Source organism: Accipiter gentilis, chromosome 9 (assembly GCF_929443795.1).
Source record: "Accipiter gentilis chromosome 9, bAccGen1.1, whole genome shotgun sequence".
In the NCBI taxonomy this organism is placed as follows: Eukaryota; Metazoa; Chordata; class Aves; order Accipitriformes; family Accipitridae; genus Astur; species Astur gentilis.
The window spans coordinates 39,316,664-39,336,014 of record NC_064888.1 but is presented as its reverse complement, the minus strand read 5'-3'; the positions used below and the strand labels follow the sequence as shown (position 1 = coordinate 39,336,014).

The following is a 19,351-nucleotide window of genomic DNA, read 5'->3' as shown; positions in this document are numbered from 1 at the left end:
AGATGCTGTTCCAGGGCAATAGACTAAATTGACTGGGCTGACTATGGGCATATAAAGGGAAAACTCAGTAATATAAATACATCTTGAGTATAAAGCAGCTTTGAGTATTGTCATTAGCACAGAAAGCCTCACAGCATTCACAATGCCAGCTCTGCAGCCCTACACTTACTGGTGCGGCCAGCCACCATAAACAGTCCTGTGCTCACAGTGCCAAATGTAGAAATGCAATTTATGACAATCCATAAATGCTTGTCCCAAACAGAACAGGGGGTGGGGAGTGCAAGCAGCTCTTAACAGCTCCTGGACAACAGCACAGCACATCTTATTGCTAAACCAGCATCTGCGTTTAGCGCAGCAATGGAATCAGACTTAAGGGAATGAAACAAGTTAACTCTTCCCAGAATCAGCGACCACAGTGGTACGTGCCCTTTTAAAACAACAATGAAAGAAACTCAGCGGTTGTAGTTAATTTGTGCACATATTCCTCCACAGAATTTTGTAGACAAAATTCAAATACAATACATACATTTCTTTCAAAAGTCATTGTGTATAGAATACAGCATACAGAACTCAGAGATGTGAAATATTTACAGCTGTAACATTAGTTAAAGGTTTGACCTTGCTCTTCTGAGAAGAACTGTTGAGTAGCTGATGAGGCTTTTCAGGTTGTTTCCTGGACTAAGGCATCCGAGTTCAGACTGTAGGAAATCACATTGTTTTGATTTTTTCCTGATTACTTTTACAAATGGATACCTGACACAGTTCTACACAAAGAGACAGTCCTTTTACATAATCCTGGATATCCAGCCCTTAACAGTCCTTCAAAGAGCTCTGCACTTTCCTCCACAAAGCATTTGCTTTTAGTGTTATATTAAGTCAGTTAAGTATTGCCACTCGCTTCCTAGCCTCATGAAAACTGCATAAACCAAGCTAAGATAGTATCTCAAACTAGGAGACCTATTAAAAAGTATGAATCAAAACCTGATCTCTGCTGACACTTGTGTTAGCAAAGCAGGCTGAACTACAGCAGCTAGGGACTGCCTCACACTACCACAACTCATCACATGTTGATTAACATTAATGCAAGCATTTTGTAGTATGGCTATAATCACTTTAGACTCACAGATAGACTATGCTGAGCAGAACAACTGTAGTTAACTGTTGTGGTGTCTGTAGTCTTAATTCTAGTCTAACAATCTCCCCAGCCATTTCAATTCAGCTGAAAGAAAGCCTGCAAACAACCTGAAATGCTTTAATAATAATAATAATAATAATAATAATAATGCTAGAAGAAAACTTCAGAAATCATCCAGTCCACCCTCCTACTCTTGTATTTTTGAAAATCTCAAAGCTGTTGATCAAAATGATATGGGAGGGGCTTTTTTATTGGCATAAGGATAATTATCACATTAATTCTTTGCCTATCAACAGACAAAGCGTGTATGTGGGGGGATTAATTCACTAAAGTAGTTACTTCCCTTTCAAGCTGACAGAAAGTCAGAAAACTTTTTAATAGTGCTTTTCCTCCTTGCTTGTTTCTTTGTATAAGGCACTGCAGTCTGCTTGTTTTACAAAATCATATTTGTTAAGTGTCATTTACCCTAGTTTTGCTACAAAATTGTTTAGGAGTCTCAGACTGTTATGGCCTAAGCTCCACTCAAAGTGAATCATCAGTGACAAGCAAGCTTTAAAAATGAGATACTTCTAGGTCAGCCAAAACCAGAAAACCAATCCTTCCCTCCCCAAAACACTTGAAACAAATTGGCAATTACAGCAATTGTAATGATTTTTCATATATTAAGCTTTCCGTCTCTTGATTCTTAGTTAATTAGTTCTCCAGCACTGAAGAGGTTTCTGCCGTAAATAAAATGTCTAATTTTAAAGTAAACAAAGAGAGATAAAAAAGCAAATACTTCTTAACCACCCCCCTCTTTCTCTCTCTCTTAAAAGGAAAAAAACTTTGCTAGAGAACCACTAACTTCCATGAGGGAGTTTTCTAGGCTGCAAATTAACAGTCCCTCCCTAACTCCCAGGAAGGCTCTGAGGATTAAAGTTTATAAAACGCATTGAACATGGAAAGGCCACTGTGAGGTAGTATCACAGCATTCCTATTACCTAGCTTATATCTCTGTCTTTTTGCAGAACTACTAGAGCTTTTTTTAACGCCATTTCACAAAGATTTCAACTCAACCTTTTATGAAAGGAGAACTATAAATAACCTCTTAGATTAAAACCCTTAACAGCTGAGAAGGCTGGAAAGGGAGGTAGATAATATCCACCTTTCAGTACTACAAATTGGGGCTGGAAGGGCTTAATTACCAAGATATACTTAAGAACACACTAAGGGCTGCTATAAAAATTACTCCAATTACAGCAGCTCCACAGACATCGCTCCACCTGGGAGAGAGGAAACCATCGCTTCTATCTCTTTCCACATACCTCTCCTGTACCCCATGCTAATAAAGGGCATCATGAACACACAGCAGCTTCACGCCATGCAACAGTTCTGCTGCACGTGTAAAGTCCTTTCTCCCAGGTGGCTTAACAGAACCTTTCACACCAGACAAGCCAAGGATTTGGCTGCTTTTGTTTTCACTTTGAAATCTCAAAGTGGAGATACACTGCTTGCATAACCTAAGGCAGCAAAAAAATTTCAGCCAATGTGTTGGCTTAGAAGTCTCTCAGGCAGAAAGAGATACTTTTAACCCATGATTTGGATTTGAATGTGGAATTCACGATTTCATATGAATTACACACTCATTGTCCTGAAATGGAGAATTCATGGTTTTCCTTATGATTTCATCTGTGATGATGTATTCTTATTTATGATGTCATTAATGATTTTTATAATTACAAATAAATATGCAATTCACAATGATTGTTCAGGGAAATAATTTCTGCTAACAGTCAAGAAGTCCTTGTGGTTTCAGTACTCCTGCGCTAAGCTTTTTGCAATGGTGCTTAACTGGATATTTGAAGTTCCTTCATATATTGTACCTGAAATCAGAAGAAAATAAATTAGAAGACTATAAAACCACAGTGAGTATATGAAAAGAGACCAAGATATTGTTCTAACAGTCCAGTCAGAACATTTACAATTACGAAGTGATGACTTACGGACCAAGTTCTAGAAACAGAATTATTTACATAAATGTTCATATTTTATTATCTGCAACAATTAAAATACTCTTCCGCTGGTACAATATAATGACAAGATGCTTTCCTGAAAAGCAATTCCTAAATAACGAACAAAAGTTAAGTATTTACAAATGCTATCAGCAATAAAAGTCAAAGGGTAATATTGTTAGAAATGTCAAACTGTTAGGCCCAAGAATTATACTAGTAAACAAGGAAGTCTTGAAAATAAAACTCCACATAGGTTCAGATCTTAAAGCTGAAGAAAGTATTTTCAATTTTTTTGAACTGGAATTTTCTTAATAGAATGAGAGACAATGTGTGTCTCTGTATTTTATTGGTATCTAATGAAACATTTTAACTAGCCTTACATACACAAGTATATATACCTAAAGATTTACCTTCTTATATCTGAGCCTTTGAATCAGTGTTGATTACAGTCTCACTTAAAAAAAATATCTTAAAAAGCTAGCCAGTCATTCATCCCCAGACTTTAATACTACTAATGCTACAAGAAATACTTGTTAAGAAACTATCACTCACCTATCTTGCAGTCACGGTAGTACTTTTCTATTGGATAATTTTTTGTGAATCCAACACCACCCATCCATTCAATACATTTACTTGTTGTCAGTGTTGCAACCTATGAAAATAGTTTCAGAGTTACAATTTCAGGATTCAACTTCATGCAGGTGGTAGTAAATTTTATTCTTTGTGGCTATTTAAAGTGAAAACAAAACAGCAATTAAAGCAGCTACTAGAACAAGTGGGAAGAGGAAGGACTGATATTTTTGTATTCATCTTATTTATGCAAGTTATTTTAGAATAAAAATGACATTTTTCTAAATCAGAGGACATCAAGAATTCAATAACCTTTATTGCAACAGTTCACATGCTGCACTATGAAAAAGACTAGCAGTGGTATGCAAGACAGCAATTAAACAGAGGCAGAAGCAATCCAGTTTTGAATCACATTAAGACCCACAGTTGTGACTGGCAGAGTTGAAACGGTCACAAATGAAGTCTCACCATGCCACTTCTTTAGCCACAAAAAGAGAATTCTGAGAAAATGCAATCTCTCTAGATGAGCAAAAATACTAATTCACTTTCTCTTTTAATGTTGCCTGGTTTTCAAAATTTTATTTAGGTGCGTGAGCAGTTCATTCTTTAGTGGCCTTCTTGACACTCCATACGTGGACTGAGAATGAGGAACAAGGTAAAAGTACATCCACAGATCTCACAGCAAAACATGAATTGAAAGTTATACATTCAGTAACAGAAGAAACTTTTAAACAGCAGTGAAATAAATCTACTGAATAAAGAGACTGTAAGGTACCTCAGCAGTGTAGTATTTGGCCATGCTGGCCTCCTTTATGAATGGCCTTCCTGTTTCTGCAAGACGGGCTGCGTTGTAGGTCAGCAACCTTGCTGCCTCCAACTGCGTGGCCACCTGAGCTATCTGATGTTGCATCCCCTGTAATAAGCACGCCGCAAGTCAGACACAACTGCTATCTAATACTCAACTGGAATTTCTAGCAAGAACCATTCTTTTCACCAAGGAACATACCTACACTCTAAAATAAAAATACAAAATCTAGATGGTCTAGTAAGTCTGCATGTCTCTGCATCTATGACATCGGTTTTGGAAAACCTCTGGACCACCAAAGTCCTTTTAGGAACGGCACTCCCATTTTCTCCTTCCCTCTTCTTGGATTCAGGAGCATTGGGGAACTTCTTGCCTGACTGGCTGGACAGGAGGATTCAACAGGAACCTATCTGCACCCATGAATATCAAGGAAAATTTCAGCCAAATCTTAACATTCTCCTCAGCACTGCAGAGACACACGTAGGTCAAACCTGTATTTTTATTTTGCGTCTGTCTATTGAGAACATTCATACATTAACAAGGCTAGTTCCCTGATGAGCTTAACCGAGAAAGACTGCAAAAAAGTAGCTGTTAAATAAAGTGGAGAACTAACAAGGTGACAACCCCTTCTTCCCATATTCCATAGCCATGAGACAAGAGTTAGGATCAGCATTAAAGTATAGAGGACATGACTGATGAATGAATTCAAAGAGAAGGAAAAAGGTGATGGAGCTGACGTCTAAATGGTAGATATTACAAATGAATGGGTTTATTTAAGGAGACCCAAACATGATGACTGAAAACGAACATTTAGTAGCCTAACTTGGTCCTAAACCACAATGAAATCTTTCATCTTATTAGAACATTAACACTGCTCCCTAAAATTTGCAAAAATATAAATGCAGGTCAAAATAACAAAATGATTCAGCAATTATAAATTCCATTTCCCATTCAAAAGACACAGTTCCAATAATTTCCTAGATATCTGTGGGTGCTTCCTAAAATTTGTATAAATTATGAGTAGTACTAATGTTCCTTCTCTTCAGCTGAGATGTAGGTTTCTTTTAACAAGAAAATTACTACAGTAATTACAATTATATATCTTCCTTATTAAACTATACATCATTTTTGCAACAAAGAGTCTTTTTCTATTTAAGATACAGATATTATCATGGAAACTAAACGTCTTTGTATAACACAGGAAATCTAATAATTCAATCAGTTTTCCTCATCTTTTTATAATTTCTAGTGTCTCCAGAAAAAGGCCTTCCCCTACACTCATGAAAGGGTATAAAAACTAGAACACATTCAACATACTGTGATATTAAAATCAGAAGAGAAAGCAGTTCCAGGTATATTATTTTCAAAGGCAGTGAATATATTATCAAGTAAAAGGAGTTATGTTAATAATGTTTTGAAGATTTAAATGATTTCTACGGTACTTGCAAAGGCACATAGCACTGAATTTATATATTTTACATGGCAGATGAATGGTCATCCAAAATTATTCTGAAAAATTCTCAAATATTGAGAAGTAGAGACATGACACAAGGTGGAGCATAAATTATGCAAATTGGATTACTCATTTTACTGACTTCACCTACTGTGGTAACTACTACTCTCTTGGAGGACACTTCCCATGTGTTCACTAACAAGTACCTGGAAATCGAATACGCTTTTCCCAAACTGGACTCTCTCCTTCGTATAGGGAATCGTATGGTCGAAACACCCTTGTGCCAGTCCTAACATCTGTAAGAAATAAGACATATTGAGGTGAGTTAGGACAAAAAAAACCCCAAATTTTGAGGAATAAGCCTATTCCATACTATTCAATACCTGAAAGAAACTTTCTTACTAAAGGCAAAATATTTCTGAAAACACTATCACTAATTTTTGAACAGATGTTATAGGTCAAATATGGTTGCACAAATATTAAGTGTTTCTGGCAAAATTCTTAATTACATGGGAAAATTACTGTAAACTAAAGATCTATAGATCTACATTATGCCATTAAAGGAAAACTAATTTGGATTATTATTCAAAGCTATTTTCATAATCAAAATAATTTCTCATTTTATAGAAGACACTAGACAGAAATAGCAATTTATTTCAGAAGTTGGAAAATTTGTATAGTGGAAGGAGAGATAACATTTGTTCCAGCATTTTTGAGAAAAAAACCCCAACTCAACAGAACAATTTTAGAAGAGCCATTGTCTTTTCACACACTCTTTTCACTTGGCAGCAAAGACAGCAAAACACAATTGTTATCTTGGAGGATAATATCTGGGAAAACTACATACAAACATTTACAAAGTAACTCACACCTACACTAGTGTCTGATTTGTTAGCCTCAGGAAACATTATGAAATCTGGAAAGCAAACTGGTTTTACTTTTTTTTTTAACTACCAAATTTCGAGAAGTGTATTCCATTCTAAACAAGACAGTAAAGAAAGGACCCCACCTTTCATATATTTGGGAATACATAGCTATTAGTAAATAAGATCAGTTGGTTTCATTATATAACTACTATCCACCTGAATGCATTCTTTCTACCTAGTTTCTTTCCTAGGAAAAACAAAGATAGGAAATCAGATTAGGGGAAGCATCAGAGAAGTTAAAAAAAAAAAGGAGGGGGGGAATGAATGGCATGAAGAACTATCAAAAAGCAAGGTAACAGTATATGGTAAAATTGGAATCTCATAAAACTTTTCTAAGTCAAGATGGGATACTACAACATGGCAGTCAGCTGTCATATCAACCAGCTTAAAATATGTTTAATGATGTACAATAGTGTATGGGTATTTTTGGATAAACCCACATATTAAGCTGAAAGCCAAGGTCCCCAAGAAGGTAAAAACATGACTCTGGGTTCAGACATCTATTCCTTAATCATTTAAGGCTCTAGAAAAAACCCACAATACATAGGAAAATTAGTATGTGGGAAAAGAACATAATACAGTCTGCTGCTAATCAGCTGTACTACCAGATTTGTTGCCTTCTCATATAAACTCATACAGACAAACCAACTATATCAACTTCAGCACCTGTAGCAATATACGCAGCTACCTTGCACTAAAACTATCTGACACTGTTTTCACAGCCACAATTACATTTTATAAGATGTTCATTATCTTTTAAAACTATTACTACTGCAAAACTAAATTCAATACTACAGGGCTTTAGAACTGCTGTTCTTGTCCATTCAAGTCCTTTTCTCTTCATTTGAAGGTGCCACGAAAGTAGTAACTAAGATATAACAACTACCTGACCTTACCTTTTAATTAGGTTATAACTGTAACTTGGAGTAATTAAAAGTAAAATCCAGACCATGTATTTTACTGCCAGAGCCTCTATATTATTTATATCTATGGGAACAACGGGGCCCACAGCCCTAGTTTTTAAATGCCATATCAGACAAAGCTTAATCACAGATAATCTACAGGAATGATGGAAGAGCCAACCCATTTAGCAACATAGTATACTGCCATGTGGAAATTTCATGAAGATGATTACTTCTGGTCTGTCTGCAAACTTGGGCAAAAGATAAGGGAGATTGGTACTATAGACATATTACACCCTATACAGCACAATTACATCCACAACAAAGTAGAAACAAAAAAAGATTACTTTCAAAAGTAAATTAAAAATATAAAAACTCTTCGTAAGTCATTTTATTATAGGGCTGAGCCTGATTTCCATTGAAATCAGCAGCAATCTGAGATCCAAAGTGAGTTTATAACAAAATACAACACTCTGAAGTAACTCCAAGGTCAGCAAATATTTTCCTCTAAGATGCCATAAGGTGCAATTTTCAAACACAACAATGAACTATGACACTTCCGCTATTAAAAAAAACATATTTATTTTAAAAATAAGTTGTTGGGAAAACATCAGTTAGCATAAGGTTGCATTTGGCAATCCCATACAATCACACCTGGAAGTATTATTATTAAACATTTCAGTGTGTTATATTTTCTAAATCTAGCTTTCTTTGTAAAATAAATTTGCATAATGGAAGATAAAAATGTTGATATATTTCAGTAGCAATAAGTTAACCACCAAAGACAAACTAATTGCCATTTAATGTTTTCTAAATCTATTGGTTATGTCACTGAAGGAGAATTTTACCACTTACAGTTGTTTTAGTATTTTACTGTAACTTAGATACAGGAATAGTGACATCTAGTGGCAATTTAGTTTTTAATAAAGTATTTTCTAAAGTTTATTCTTATTAACTTTAAATATTTTGTAATGGTCAATCCAAATTCAAAGTTATATACTGGTTGTATTCAGTATTAAACAAAATTACCCACCTGTGCAGCAATACCTATTCTGCCAGTATTTAGCATTCCAATTGCATACTTATAGCCTTGTCCAACCTGTCCCAGGATATTGGTCTCAGGAACCTAAAGAATAAAACCACTCAGTTATTCCTCTTCTGTTCTGCTTTGCAACTGCTGGTATGGATCACAGGTGAATCAATGTACATGTTTTATTTAATGTTCCTCATAAGTGAAGGCATAAAACATAAACCAGACATTTGATTCCCAGAATATCTGATTAGAACATTTTCTGATTCATGTGATTATAAACTGATGACTTAGAAAAACTGTATCAAAATTTAAGAAACCCAACCCCCCTCAAGACTTCTGTGAAAGAATAGGGAGGAAAAAGTTAAAATATGCCAAACAATTAGTATGCCTAAAGAAAAAAAATATACTAGGAATTTAGTTAACATTCTTTCCTTATCTGTAGTTGAGTTCCAATTATACACAAATTATGCTTCAATAGCTGAACAACTTACAATACCTTAACATTTTCAAATGTTACTGGGCAGGTAGAAGACGCTCTGATTCCAAGCTTGTCCTCCTTCTTCCCCACATGTAGTCCCTCTGTGTCGCGATCTACTATGAAGCAAGTAATTCCCCTGTATCCCTAGGATGAATTAAAAAATAATCAAGAACTGGCTTTTATACTAATATGACCAAATGGTGGTCTAAATATCTCATTCCACTACTGAAATTATACACCTGCTTAATACTATACTACTAAATAAAACACTGGCACCATCATCTGTTCCCTCTATGTCTGCTACTTATGGCTTAACAAAGGCCAGAGATACTTTCCTGTTAAAATATTCCACATGGAAAACATAATCAGAACAACATTAAAAGTTCTCTTGATAAGACAGGGGACTGGTATTACATAAACAAAACAGACAGGACTGTGGTGCCTGTCTGTAATGGAAATCACTGGGAAAGCAAGTTATTGCTGTGCAGTGAAGTTACTGCTTGCTGTTGGAACGTATGTCACAGGCAAACATTGGACTGCAAGAAGACATTGGGTACCTTTAGATTAAAGTTGTCAAATGAGTAATGGCTCTCAACCCATCTGTCAGATGATACTATAGGATGCAAGGTTTTACTTAAGCTCAATTACTTCAGCTACTTTTCTCATGGAATGCTGCACATATACTCTTCCTTTTAAGGTCATCCAAAGTAAGAGCACTGACTGATGAGACTGGCGTCACTAGGAACTGTGCATGAATATTCAAAGTGCAGCAAAACTGTTAGTATTTTAACAGACCTCATCTAACAGAATTGGTGCACTCATTCTCCTTGTGATTCCAGTTTTCAGAACATTGGTACCACTGTCTCTTCACTTTAGAGAGGTAGTGGGAATATAATTGCGTAGTCTGAAATCATTATGATTGTTATCAAAAAGCTCCAAGAGTTGATTTCGTATTCAGATAATGATCTGGACAGGACACTAAATAATGCAAGTAACAACACTTAGATTGTATAGGCAATCTAAATTCTGGCAGCTCCTACAGGCTTACAATCTTCATATCTTTGATGCCTTAAACTAGATTCTTGAAGTACAAAACGGTGATTCCTGAGAGCTGCCAGTTTTTCTTTTTCTCTCTATGTAACTCTTACTCCTAGTTCTCTCTCCTTTCCACCACTCATTCTTTTTCCCCCAGCCAGAACCACAGCAGCCTCTGTTATGCAACATACTACAGACAAACTTGCGAGGTGTTTCTGGCCATGTTTCCATCTCTTCCTGTCCCTAACGTCCACATTACCTCTTCTCACTAAGCGGGTAACACTGAGACAGGAAAAGTCCTGTGGTTCCTCTCAAAGAGTTCCCTTTTATTAGAGAGGAGGCTGCTGTTTCAATCTCACCTCAATGACAGCCCATCTCACCAAATGAGAGCTGCTACTGCAGAGTGTACGTTTCAGTACACAGTTCTACACTGGTCTGTTCTCTCATTTAAACTGACGTCAGCTGTTATTTAATCTTTGAGCAGCACTGACTTTTAATCTCCCTCTTGAATATTCAAAAGCAAATTTCTAACTTCAAGCAGACAAGTTATTATATAATTTTAAAACGTTACACTAATACAGAAGAAACAACTCCAGATTATATGGCAATGCACAGCAGTTGACAAATATAGAAACTGGCTTATCAAATATATTTTCATTGTATGTAGTACTCAAATCACCCACCAGCTTGTGAAGAGATGAATAAAAATTCAGAAAGTGATACGGTGTTAAACTGTTTAATACAATGAAAGAAAAACCTCTCTTCTTATTTAGTCAAAACCTGAAATTTTAGTTTTAAAAATAAATATCTTCAAGTTAAATTTTTAAGAAAGAGATACTGGAAGAAGTTTAAAAAATAAATCAAAGTTCTAAACAATTTAGTTTTGTATTTGATTATTACTCTACTGTATTGATATAGCACATTTTAAAGCCTGCAGCTGACTTTTCTGAATCGACTACCTATACGCAAATTGGTGACAAAACTTCAAACATGCATATTCAGCTACATATTTTTTCACCTGAACATACTTTGCTGTTGTATTCTTGTTAGTTTTCCAGTGCATGTAGCCTAAGCTCTCTTTTGCCTTTCAACAACAGCAACTTGTCAGTTAAGTCAGAAGGGTTGGAAAGACTTAAGATTATCTGTTCTTCTGTTACTCAGAATAATACGAATGCATGCTGTGCTCTCCATCTAAGCAATTATGATTCTGACATTTTTATTTTCCCTGGTGGGAGGAATTTATTAAATTGCTCAGCAAGTTCTCAGTTTTTGTTGGGAAATATTTTTAAAGGTTTGCTGTCAGCTAGGAAAAGGTTCAAAGAATATTAACCTTTAACATCAGATTATTAATATAAAAATCCATAGTTTCATACATCATTAGCTGTCACTGAAATGCATCTATTCTTTAGCAACTTACTAAGGATGGATCTGTATTTGCCATCACAAAGAAAACTCCTGCATGTTCTGCTAAGCTAATCCACATCTTTGAGCCATTGATAATATAGTAGTCTCCTTTCTTTTCAGCCCGAGTCTTCAAAGAAAATGCATCACTGCCAGATCCAGCCTCCGAAAGACAGAAACTGCCTATCTGTCAATTGAAGGGAAAATTTAATTTCAATTTTTACTGAAAATATAGGCACAACATATAACAAATTCTACAACAAAAATAGTTATAAACAAGCACAAGTCTCTTCAAACATTTTAATCTATTGCATCAAAGTAACTAAGTTTCAGATATGGAGATTAAGAATAGAAACACTATGTAATTACATGTCTCTCAAAGTCAACTGCTTCAAAGTTCTCTTCCACAGCAAATTAAATTTTAATGAAACTAATAAGTGCCTTTCCACTTTTACGTCTCAGCTACTGACGACAGGACGTATCTATATCATCTCAGCTCTAACCAGTGTTTGAAAGTTCACACGTATTTTCCAATGCTGCGGTCACCCATTTAGTTACTGAAAAAAACCACTTACTATCATTACTTAACTATTAAAAATTATATTATAGTTTAGTAAAGTGAGAATGTGACTCACTGTATCTTTAGCAACTCTGGGCAAGTAAGTTCTCTTTTGTTCTTCTGTTCCATATGTGGTAAACAACTTATTTGTTAGTGTATTTTGGAGTTCACATAGAAGAGCTACGGCTGGATCAACTTTGGCCAATTCTTCTACCACCAATATGATTGAAAAAAATGAAGCTCCAGTTCCTCCATATTCTTCCCCCAGCTCAATACTCATCAGCTGCAACATAAATAGATCAATCTGTTGGTTTCCTGTCCACAACTTGTTAGTCCAAGCTGATACTTAAGAGATTAAAATGAAAACCACAGAACATAAGTATTTCCAGACCCTTCCCCAAAGACCTGTTTTCCTTCAATACCCTAAACAAACTAACAATTCTTCACAGAAGCTGACAGTCAATTCATGCAAGAAATAACATGTCCAGTATACAGGCCAATCATCACCCTAGTTTGATTACCATTTCCAGAACAATTGTAATCTCAACAGAAGTCTAATATTTAGCATTGTCATTGTACAAAATGACATTCTAAACATGTACAAGCTTTATGTTTGATAGCAGGAAAGGCTAAATTGCATCCAGGAACGAACATCAGGATATCTGCAACACAAGTCCTTGTGGTTGCCCATTAAGGACACAGAGGACTCCTGATACCCTTTCCCAGCAATGCTTATTGGAGTCATGGCAATTCCAGCATTCTACGCAATTGCACTTAGCCAATTTAAAAAAAAAAAAAAAAAAAAAAAAAAAGGGGTGGGGGAAAGACAAGAAACTCAAAGCAAAGATGAAGAATGTGGTACAGCAGAGGGAGAGATGGAAATAATATTACAGTAAAAGATGGAGAGTGATAATGCAGTAAAAAAGAAGAGAAAGTTGCCTTGCTGTTGATAAATCCAAATTTTTAAATGATTCATTAGTTCACTTGAGTTATAGCCCTCAATTTTTTAATCTAAATATCTGAAAAATGCACAGCTAGATTCATAAAATGATCTCACTTTCTGAATAAAAGATTAAGTAAAAGTGTGCAGACCCCTTGTTCAAACAATCCCTGTATTACAGAGTCTTCCATTTTCGAATTCTCATCCATTTTTTGCACCAAAGGTGCAACTCGTTCCTGAGCAAATTTTGTCACTGTAATGAAGAGAAGAAAGAAAGAGTGTAAATATTCTAACACTCTCCTTGAAGATCAATATAACAGTAATGTGGTACTTCTAACAGGTTATGAATGTATTCCCTGACTCTCCCAGACGAGTTAATAAAAGGACAAAAAGTTGCCCAAGTGAAACAAGGTGATGTGCCGCAAGGCTCAATTATAATTGCTTTCTGAACTCATCTGCAATCCTCTAAACCAAAACAAATACTTCCTATAAATTCAGAAACTTTGAAAGCATCTCAGCAACACTTATGTAACATTGGTTGACCAAAAAAATTATGTAAAATATTTCGAATACATCCCTTATTTGTTTAGCTGTATCATATTTCTTTATAAATTAAACCTGCAGTTTGGGAAGATGGTCTCAGGCTTTAAAGCATGTTATTTTGAGTGCACAAAATCCTGTATGAATGTTTCTGTTTAATCTGAGCCTTTTATAAGCTCTCTCCCAGATATGCAGGTCCTCACTCTTTCACCTTTGCTCTGAGGATCCCTTCTGAAACACTGTCTTCTTCGTGCAAGCCTGGCTGCATTGCAGACACTCACATCACATCTGTCACCGTTCTGGCTATACATGAAATCTCTGAAAACCGGCAGGGCAGTTAACTGTAGCTGAACTAAACACCTCAGAAAGGGCACTAGTCAATGCCAGGCAACTTCACTTCGGAAACAGCAAGCTTTAAACAGTTAATATTTATTTATGCAAAGTAAACTGCACTGTGGTATGTGGAACTGTGCTATGGTAACATGGAAAAAGAACATTACATTTTTCTCTTGTGAACTATAGCAGTTTTAAAATTAAGCACAATCCCACACAACAATGTCAACACTTAACTAGAATTAAATACTGAAAAGAAATTTTAAAGCTAAAATTTCCCTTCTAGTTGGACTTTCTGAATTTTAACTACACAGATAATAGGTACCCATATTTTTCAGCATTGTTTCCTCTTCGGTGAATGTTTGAAGCGGAGCACAGACAACTCCATCACTGGCTAGATTTGGCATGAGTTCCGATTTGGAGGATCTAAAGACACATGGAGAAGCTCTCCAAGGAGCCAAGTATGCTGGCATATTTCTTTTCAGCTGTTGACAACAAATACAGAACATGCAAACAGTTAATAGAATTTGTATTTGTATACAGACAGCAATACACAATTTTACCCAGTGTTTTTATTCAGTAAACGATTAGGAAATACAATTTACATTCAATGTCTAGTTTGAAAGTTTTTGAGAAGATATACCCCCCCGCCAAGCAGTGTCCTAAAGAAAATATCCCTTAATTATTCTTCTTTCAACCCCAAGCAATTTTCTTTCTGGAAGTTTGCTAACACAATGTTATGCTACAAACTATTCACAAACATTAATTTTAGCAATTTTTGGTGTTTACAAGCAAATAAACCCTGCTGATAGTATTTATTTTTATAGATGATTTTGCAAGTCTGCTGCAATATTCATAGTAGTAAATGTATATTTTGATAGAATTAATATCTTCATTAACAAATATGATAAGAGTAAATGTGAAATAGACTTAAGAATGCTTTTTACAGAAGACCTGTCAACTTTTAATGATAGACTTAGCTTTCTCCCCGGTTTTCTAGGGACCAGCAACTCTTGTTTCTAAAGCAATCTGATAGCACTTCATCTGGATTATTGCTATTTTGCTGTGAAAGGGCACAACTTCCAACAGCATCGTAGATTTTTGTATTCAAACTGAGTTCTTATCCACCACAATGATTTTCAGAATAAGCACACATTTCATAGACAAAGCCCTGGCATTTGAATGCCTCTGTACATTTCTGTACAGTTAGTTTAAATCCTACAGTTAGTATGTTGATAGTACTATGTAACTAATAATTAATGTGTCTTATTTGGTTGATTTATTTAGAAAGTAGAGGAAGGAACTAAAATTGAGTAATTTATGCTTAAACTCTCCCCATTTGTCCACAATATACAACAATTCAAAATGATATGAAGAAGCACTGGTTATCCAACCAAGAGAGCAGAGGTATTACGAGCATTTTACTATAAGGGAAATGGTGGTAAGCATATGAGGCACAAGGCACAAAAATGAACAGAACAGACAGTGGCTTTTGGAAGCAAGATATGCATAGTGATTGTCAGGTGGGTGAACATAGATAATGTGACAGGTAACTAATTTTGTACCTTGGAGAACTATAAACTACTTAGCATTCAAAGACTTACTCAAGTAGATAACACCAGGCTTAAGAAAGGAACACATTTAGTTTGAACATTAATATACTTTCCAATGACAGAATAATTTCTTAGGATTTTAAAAAAAGTTAGCATAATGAATATGATCTGGCTTAAAAAGTAACAGGCTAACAGTAGCTAAACTCCTGCAAAATGTATTCCTGAAAAGCCCTATTAAAAAAGAAGCACAGTTCGACTGACTGATCTCAAAAGAGGCAAGACAGAGAAATGACTTCGCTCTCACAGCTCCCAGAACGCAACTTATTCTGTGGCTAACGTCTACAGATCAGATCTTTGCTACAGATATCTGTCACTATTGCTACTGTCAGTCTAAAGTGTGGAGATATTAATGTCTAAGACAACTGCTGATACAAACCCCCAGTAGACACAGCTGTGCCATAATGTATATATGAGCATATGCCTGCCAACATGCATTTTTGCCAACACACGCTCTTAACCCTACAGTGAGCAGACTGACTGGCTGTGCTGTAACCAGACTGCTATTTAGCTCACAGAATGCAGGACAATTTTGCAATGCACACTGTGATAGCAGCATTCCTCAAAAAACGGCAGAAACTTTGGAGTCAGGAAGTAAAAATTCCTTTGATCCTTCCAACAATTCACTCTCTTTCATGTTGGCTTTCAACACTTGTCATCTCCCTGGCTGAAGAACTGATGTAAAACAGATCTACAGACTCTTCTTGTCTTAGAGACAAGATGCGTAAGTCTATTACGGTAAGGAAACTCCGACTTCTGCACAACCAGTCGTGCATGACAGAAAAAACAGTAAGAAGTGGCGATATAGAAAACAAATATTGCTGTGAATATTCAATGTTCACTCACATTCAACACCCCTGGTCACATAAAACAAATACTGATTAGTGGGGCTGATTCATGAACACAAAGTTCAGATGATCAGCAATAGCTGCAACACTTTCAAATGAAGACTTAAGTTACTGGAGCCACTGTAGGTCTTCACAGAAAAATAAAACAGGAGTTGCCTTAATAGAGATAAAATCCAAGGCAACCATGTTCTGGAAGCTGTCAGTCAGGAATGGATTATTCACAGAACATCCAGCTATGGTAGGATCACTCAACACCCAGATGTGCAAGACCATTAAGAATCCTCCAGCGTAAGTCCATATTCTTAGCAAGGTCTGAGAAGGAAAAACTTGAGCGTGCACAGACACATATATATATATATTTAACACAGTATGCTTCCTGAGCAGTTGTAGGATTACAAATCACACGTATTTCCTGCTTCTTCTACTACTTTATTTCCAAGTACAAAGAAAAGAGCATTTTTCTTTCATGGTGGCATAACCAAAGATGAATCACTGAGAATATTTCACCAGTACTAAGCAAGAGCTGTCAGGAAAAATACAGTGCCTTCTTAAGAATACAAAACTTTTCAAAAAGCTGCAAGTAGGTACAATCAGTAGCCAATAAGCCAGTACTTTTGAAACAACTGGTAGCACGCTGGGATTACCTCTACTTTAATTTGATGGCACCTGACACTTGCATGCAGAATTATCGACCATGCAGGTGAACACATCACTAAACGCATGCAGAGGACTCTGCTCCATGCAAAGTGGGAAGTACAGATCTTGTAGACCACAAAAACCCCACAGATTTTTCTCACATGCTTTCAGGAAAATGTGAAGCTGGACAAATTTGATTAAAAACAGTTCAGCAAGGTCAAGCACAAGCACATGGGGCTGTTTTGGTGTGATACTGCCAAATGCCTGGCTAGAAAGTAGAAGCTTTGAAACACAGTAAAGAGCTCAGTGTTTGTTACAGGTTACAGCCACCATAGCAGGCCCGCTCTTAGCAACAATGCCAAAGGTTTTGAGAAAGTTAGTGCCCACAGGAACTGTCCCTTCGTTCACTTAGCCTCCCTCCCCCTTAGTAGAAACCACCCCAGGCTTTCTCCCCTCCCCGAGCTTTCACTCGGAGGTTCTTCCACTGCAACCAACCCACTTGAGAGTCGTAAAGTGTCCTACTGCGGCAGGAGAAACAAAGGCAAACCTTCGCGTACATATGCAGATAGGGTTTGATAAACGCTTGTTTGATACCCAGTTGAGATGGTGCTAGAGGACAAAAGGAATATGCATAACAAGGTTACCTTGAAAAGTCTTAAAACCAGTAGGAAGGCCCCAAGGGATGGGACCTACATCGGCAACACCCACACACAGAACAGCAGCCAACAAGTATGCCAGAGTAATAGCGCAGTGTAGAAATGTTTTATTTCAACTTTTAGATTAAAAAAAAAAAATCAAGTCACTACATTATTGTTTGCATTTTTAGTCTTAGAAGTCACGCAGTCATATAGTATTACGACCTTTCAGATAGTTATTTAAAGTGCACGTATGTTACTGCTTTGATACTGCTTCCCTGCTTTTTTTCCCCTTCTTTTTCTGTAGGTAAGGTAGTGATTTATGCTGCCACAAGATTCAGACTGCTTGCCCTACTAAACACATGTATTTGAAAATTGGTTTCTGGGTTGCTGATAACATTGATTTTTCTGTTTATCTCAATTCTTACGTCCACCTCAGCTCTTTAAAGATCGGTTCTTTTGGCTCCCTACTGTCTGTTTTACAATCTAAAATGAGATTTTAATGCTGGTGGACCTGGCAGCAGCATTAAGATATAAATAAAAAAAGGCCAAAGCAATGTACTTTCCTAAGCTCACTTGGCTTTCCTTGATGATTTCCACTCCTGTACCTGTCCTAGCCATCTTCCAGACAGCTCCTGCTTCTCAGCAGAGAAGCTCCATCACTGGAAGCTTGCTTGCCCTCATTTATAGGGTTGGTTTTCTTTACTTCAGCTGTCACAACACATCCACAAACTGCAGGAGGAGGTCCCAGGCCAGCACGCCTTCTCACTCTGCACAGAAAAAGCGTGTGTGCGGCACAAACCCAGGTTTTCCGCTTGTTTCCTTTGTCTTTTGATTACCCCTACAGTGCCACAAGTCTGTTTAGATAACCAAAGGAGACATCAAAGCACCTCTGCTGCTAGGACTGTGCTGCCTCCTCACAGGCATATCTGCCACGGGCTGCTCCAACTACAAGCCGTTTCACAAGACTTGCAAGAACTTTTTTTAACAAGAAGTTACCTAATACCACCCCTCCATATTAAAAAAAAAAAAAAAAAAAAAAAAAAAAGGCGCCAGACAGAAGTGGGCCTTCCCAGCTGCACAGCTGCATTTAGACCGGCCGAGCAGACCCCGCACCCCGCCAGCTCCGAGCCCCCCAGCGAGCGGCTCCCCCAGCGGGGAGCCGGGCTCCCGCAGCCCGCCCTCGTCCCCACAGGAGGGACCGGAGAGCCGCGTAACGGAGACGCGGAGGGCCTCCCCGGCAAGCGCCACGCACCGGCGGCCCCTCTAGCAGCCTTAACCGGCGGTCTGAGGTGACAGGCGATGAGAAGCGAGGCGGGATCCCCCCCCCTCCCTCAAACTCGGACCCCCCCGGCCCGCCGCTCCCTCAGACGCCCGGCGCGGTTCAGGGGACCCACCCCTCTCCCGCCCTCAGGCGCCCCGCTTCACCTTCGTGCAGTTCCTCAGCCAACCGCCCGCCGCCGCCATCTTGCCGCCCCCGGTGCCACGCCCCCCGCCGCGTTCTCGCGAGGCTGCGGTGGG

General features: G+C 37.4%; 1 protein-coding gene across 3 annotated transcripts; it reads right to left on the bottom strand.

The window, feature by feature from the left end:
* Positions 1-527: 527 nt before the first annotated feature.
* ACADSB (acyl-CoA dehydrogenase short/branched chain) lies at positions 528-19,350 on the bottom strand. 3 transcript variants are annotated; one of them, XM_049809562.1, is made up of 11 exons: positions 19,259-19,350; positions 14,427-14,586; positions 13,381-13,481; positions 12,365-12,571; positions 11,746-11,916; positions 9,312-9,437; positions 8,816-8,908; positions 6,161-6,250; positions 4,472-4,609; positions 3,679-3,778; positions 528-2,997 (listed from the first exon to the last, which is right to left on the bottom strand). In XM_049809562.1, exons 1-11 carry the CDS (start codon positions 19,295-19,297, stop codon positions 2,927-2,929), a joined length of 1,296 nt encoding a protein of 431 aa, XP_049665519.1. In that variant the 5' UTR covers positions 19,298-19,350; the 3' UTR covers positions 528-2,926. The 3 variants fall into 3 exon arrangements, with proteins under 3 accessions (XP_049665519.1, XP_049665520.1, XP_049665521.1); XM_049809563.1 differs by lacking the exons at positions 13,381-13,481; positions 19,259-19,350 and having other exon boundaries at positions 14,427-14,507; XM_049809564.1 differs by lacking the exons at positions 14,427-14,586; positions 19,259-19,350 and having other exon boundaries at positions 13,346-13,442.
* Position 19,351: the final 1 nt, after the last annotated feature.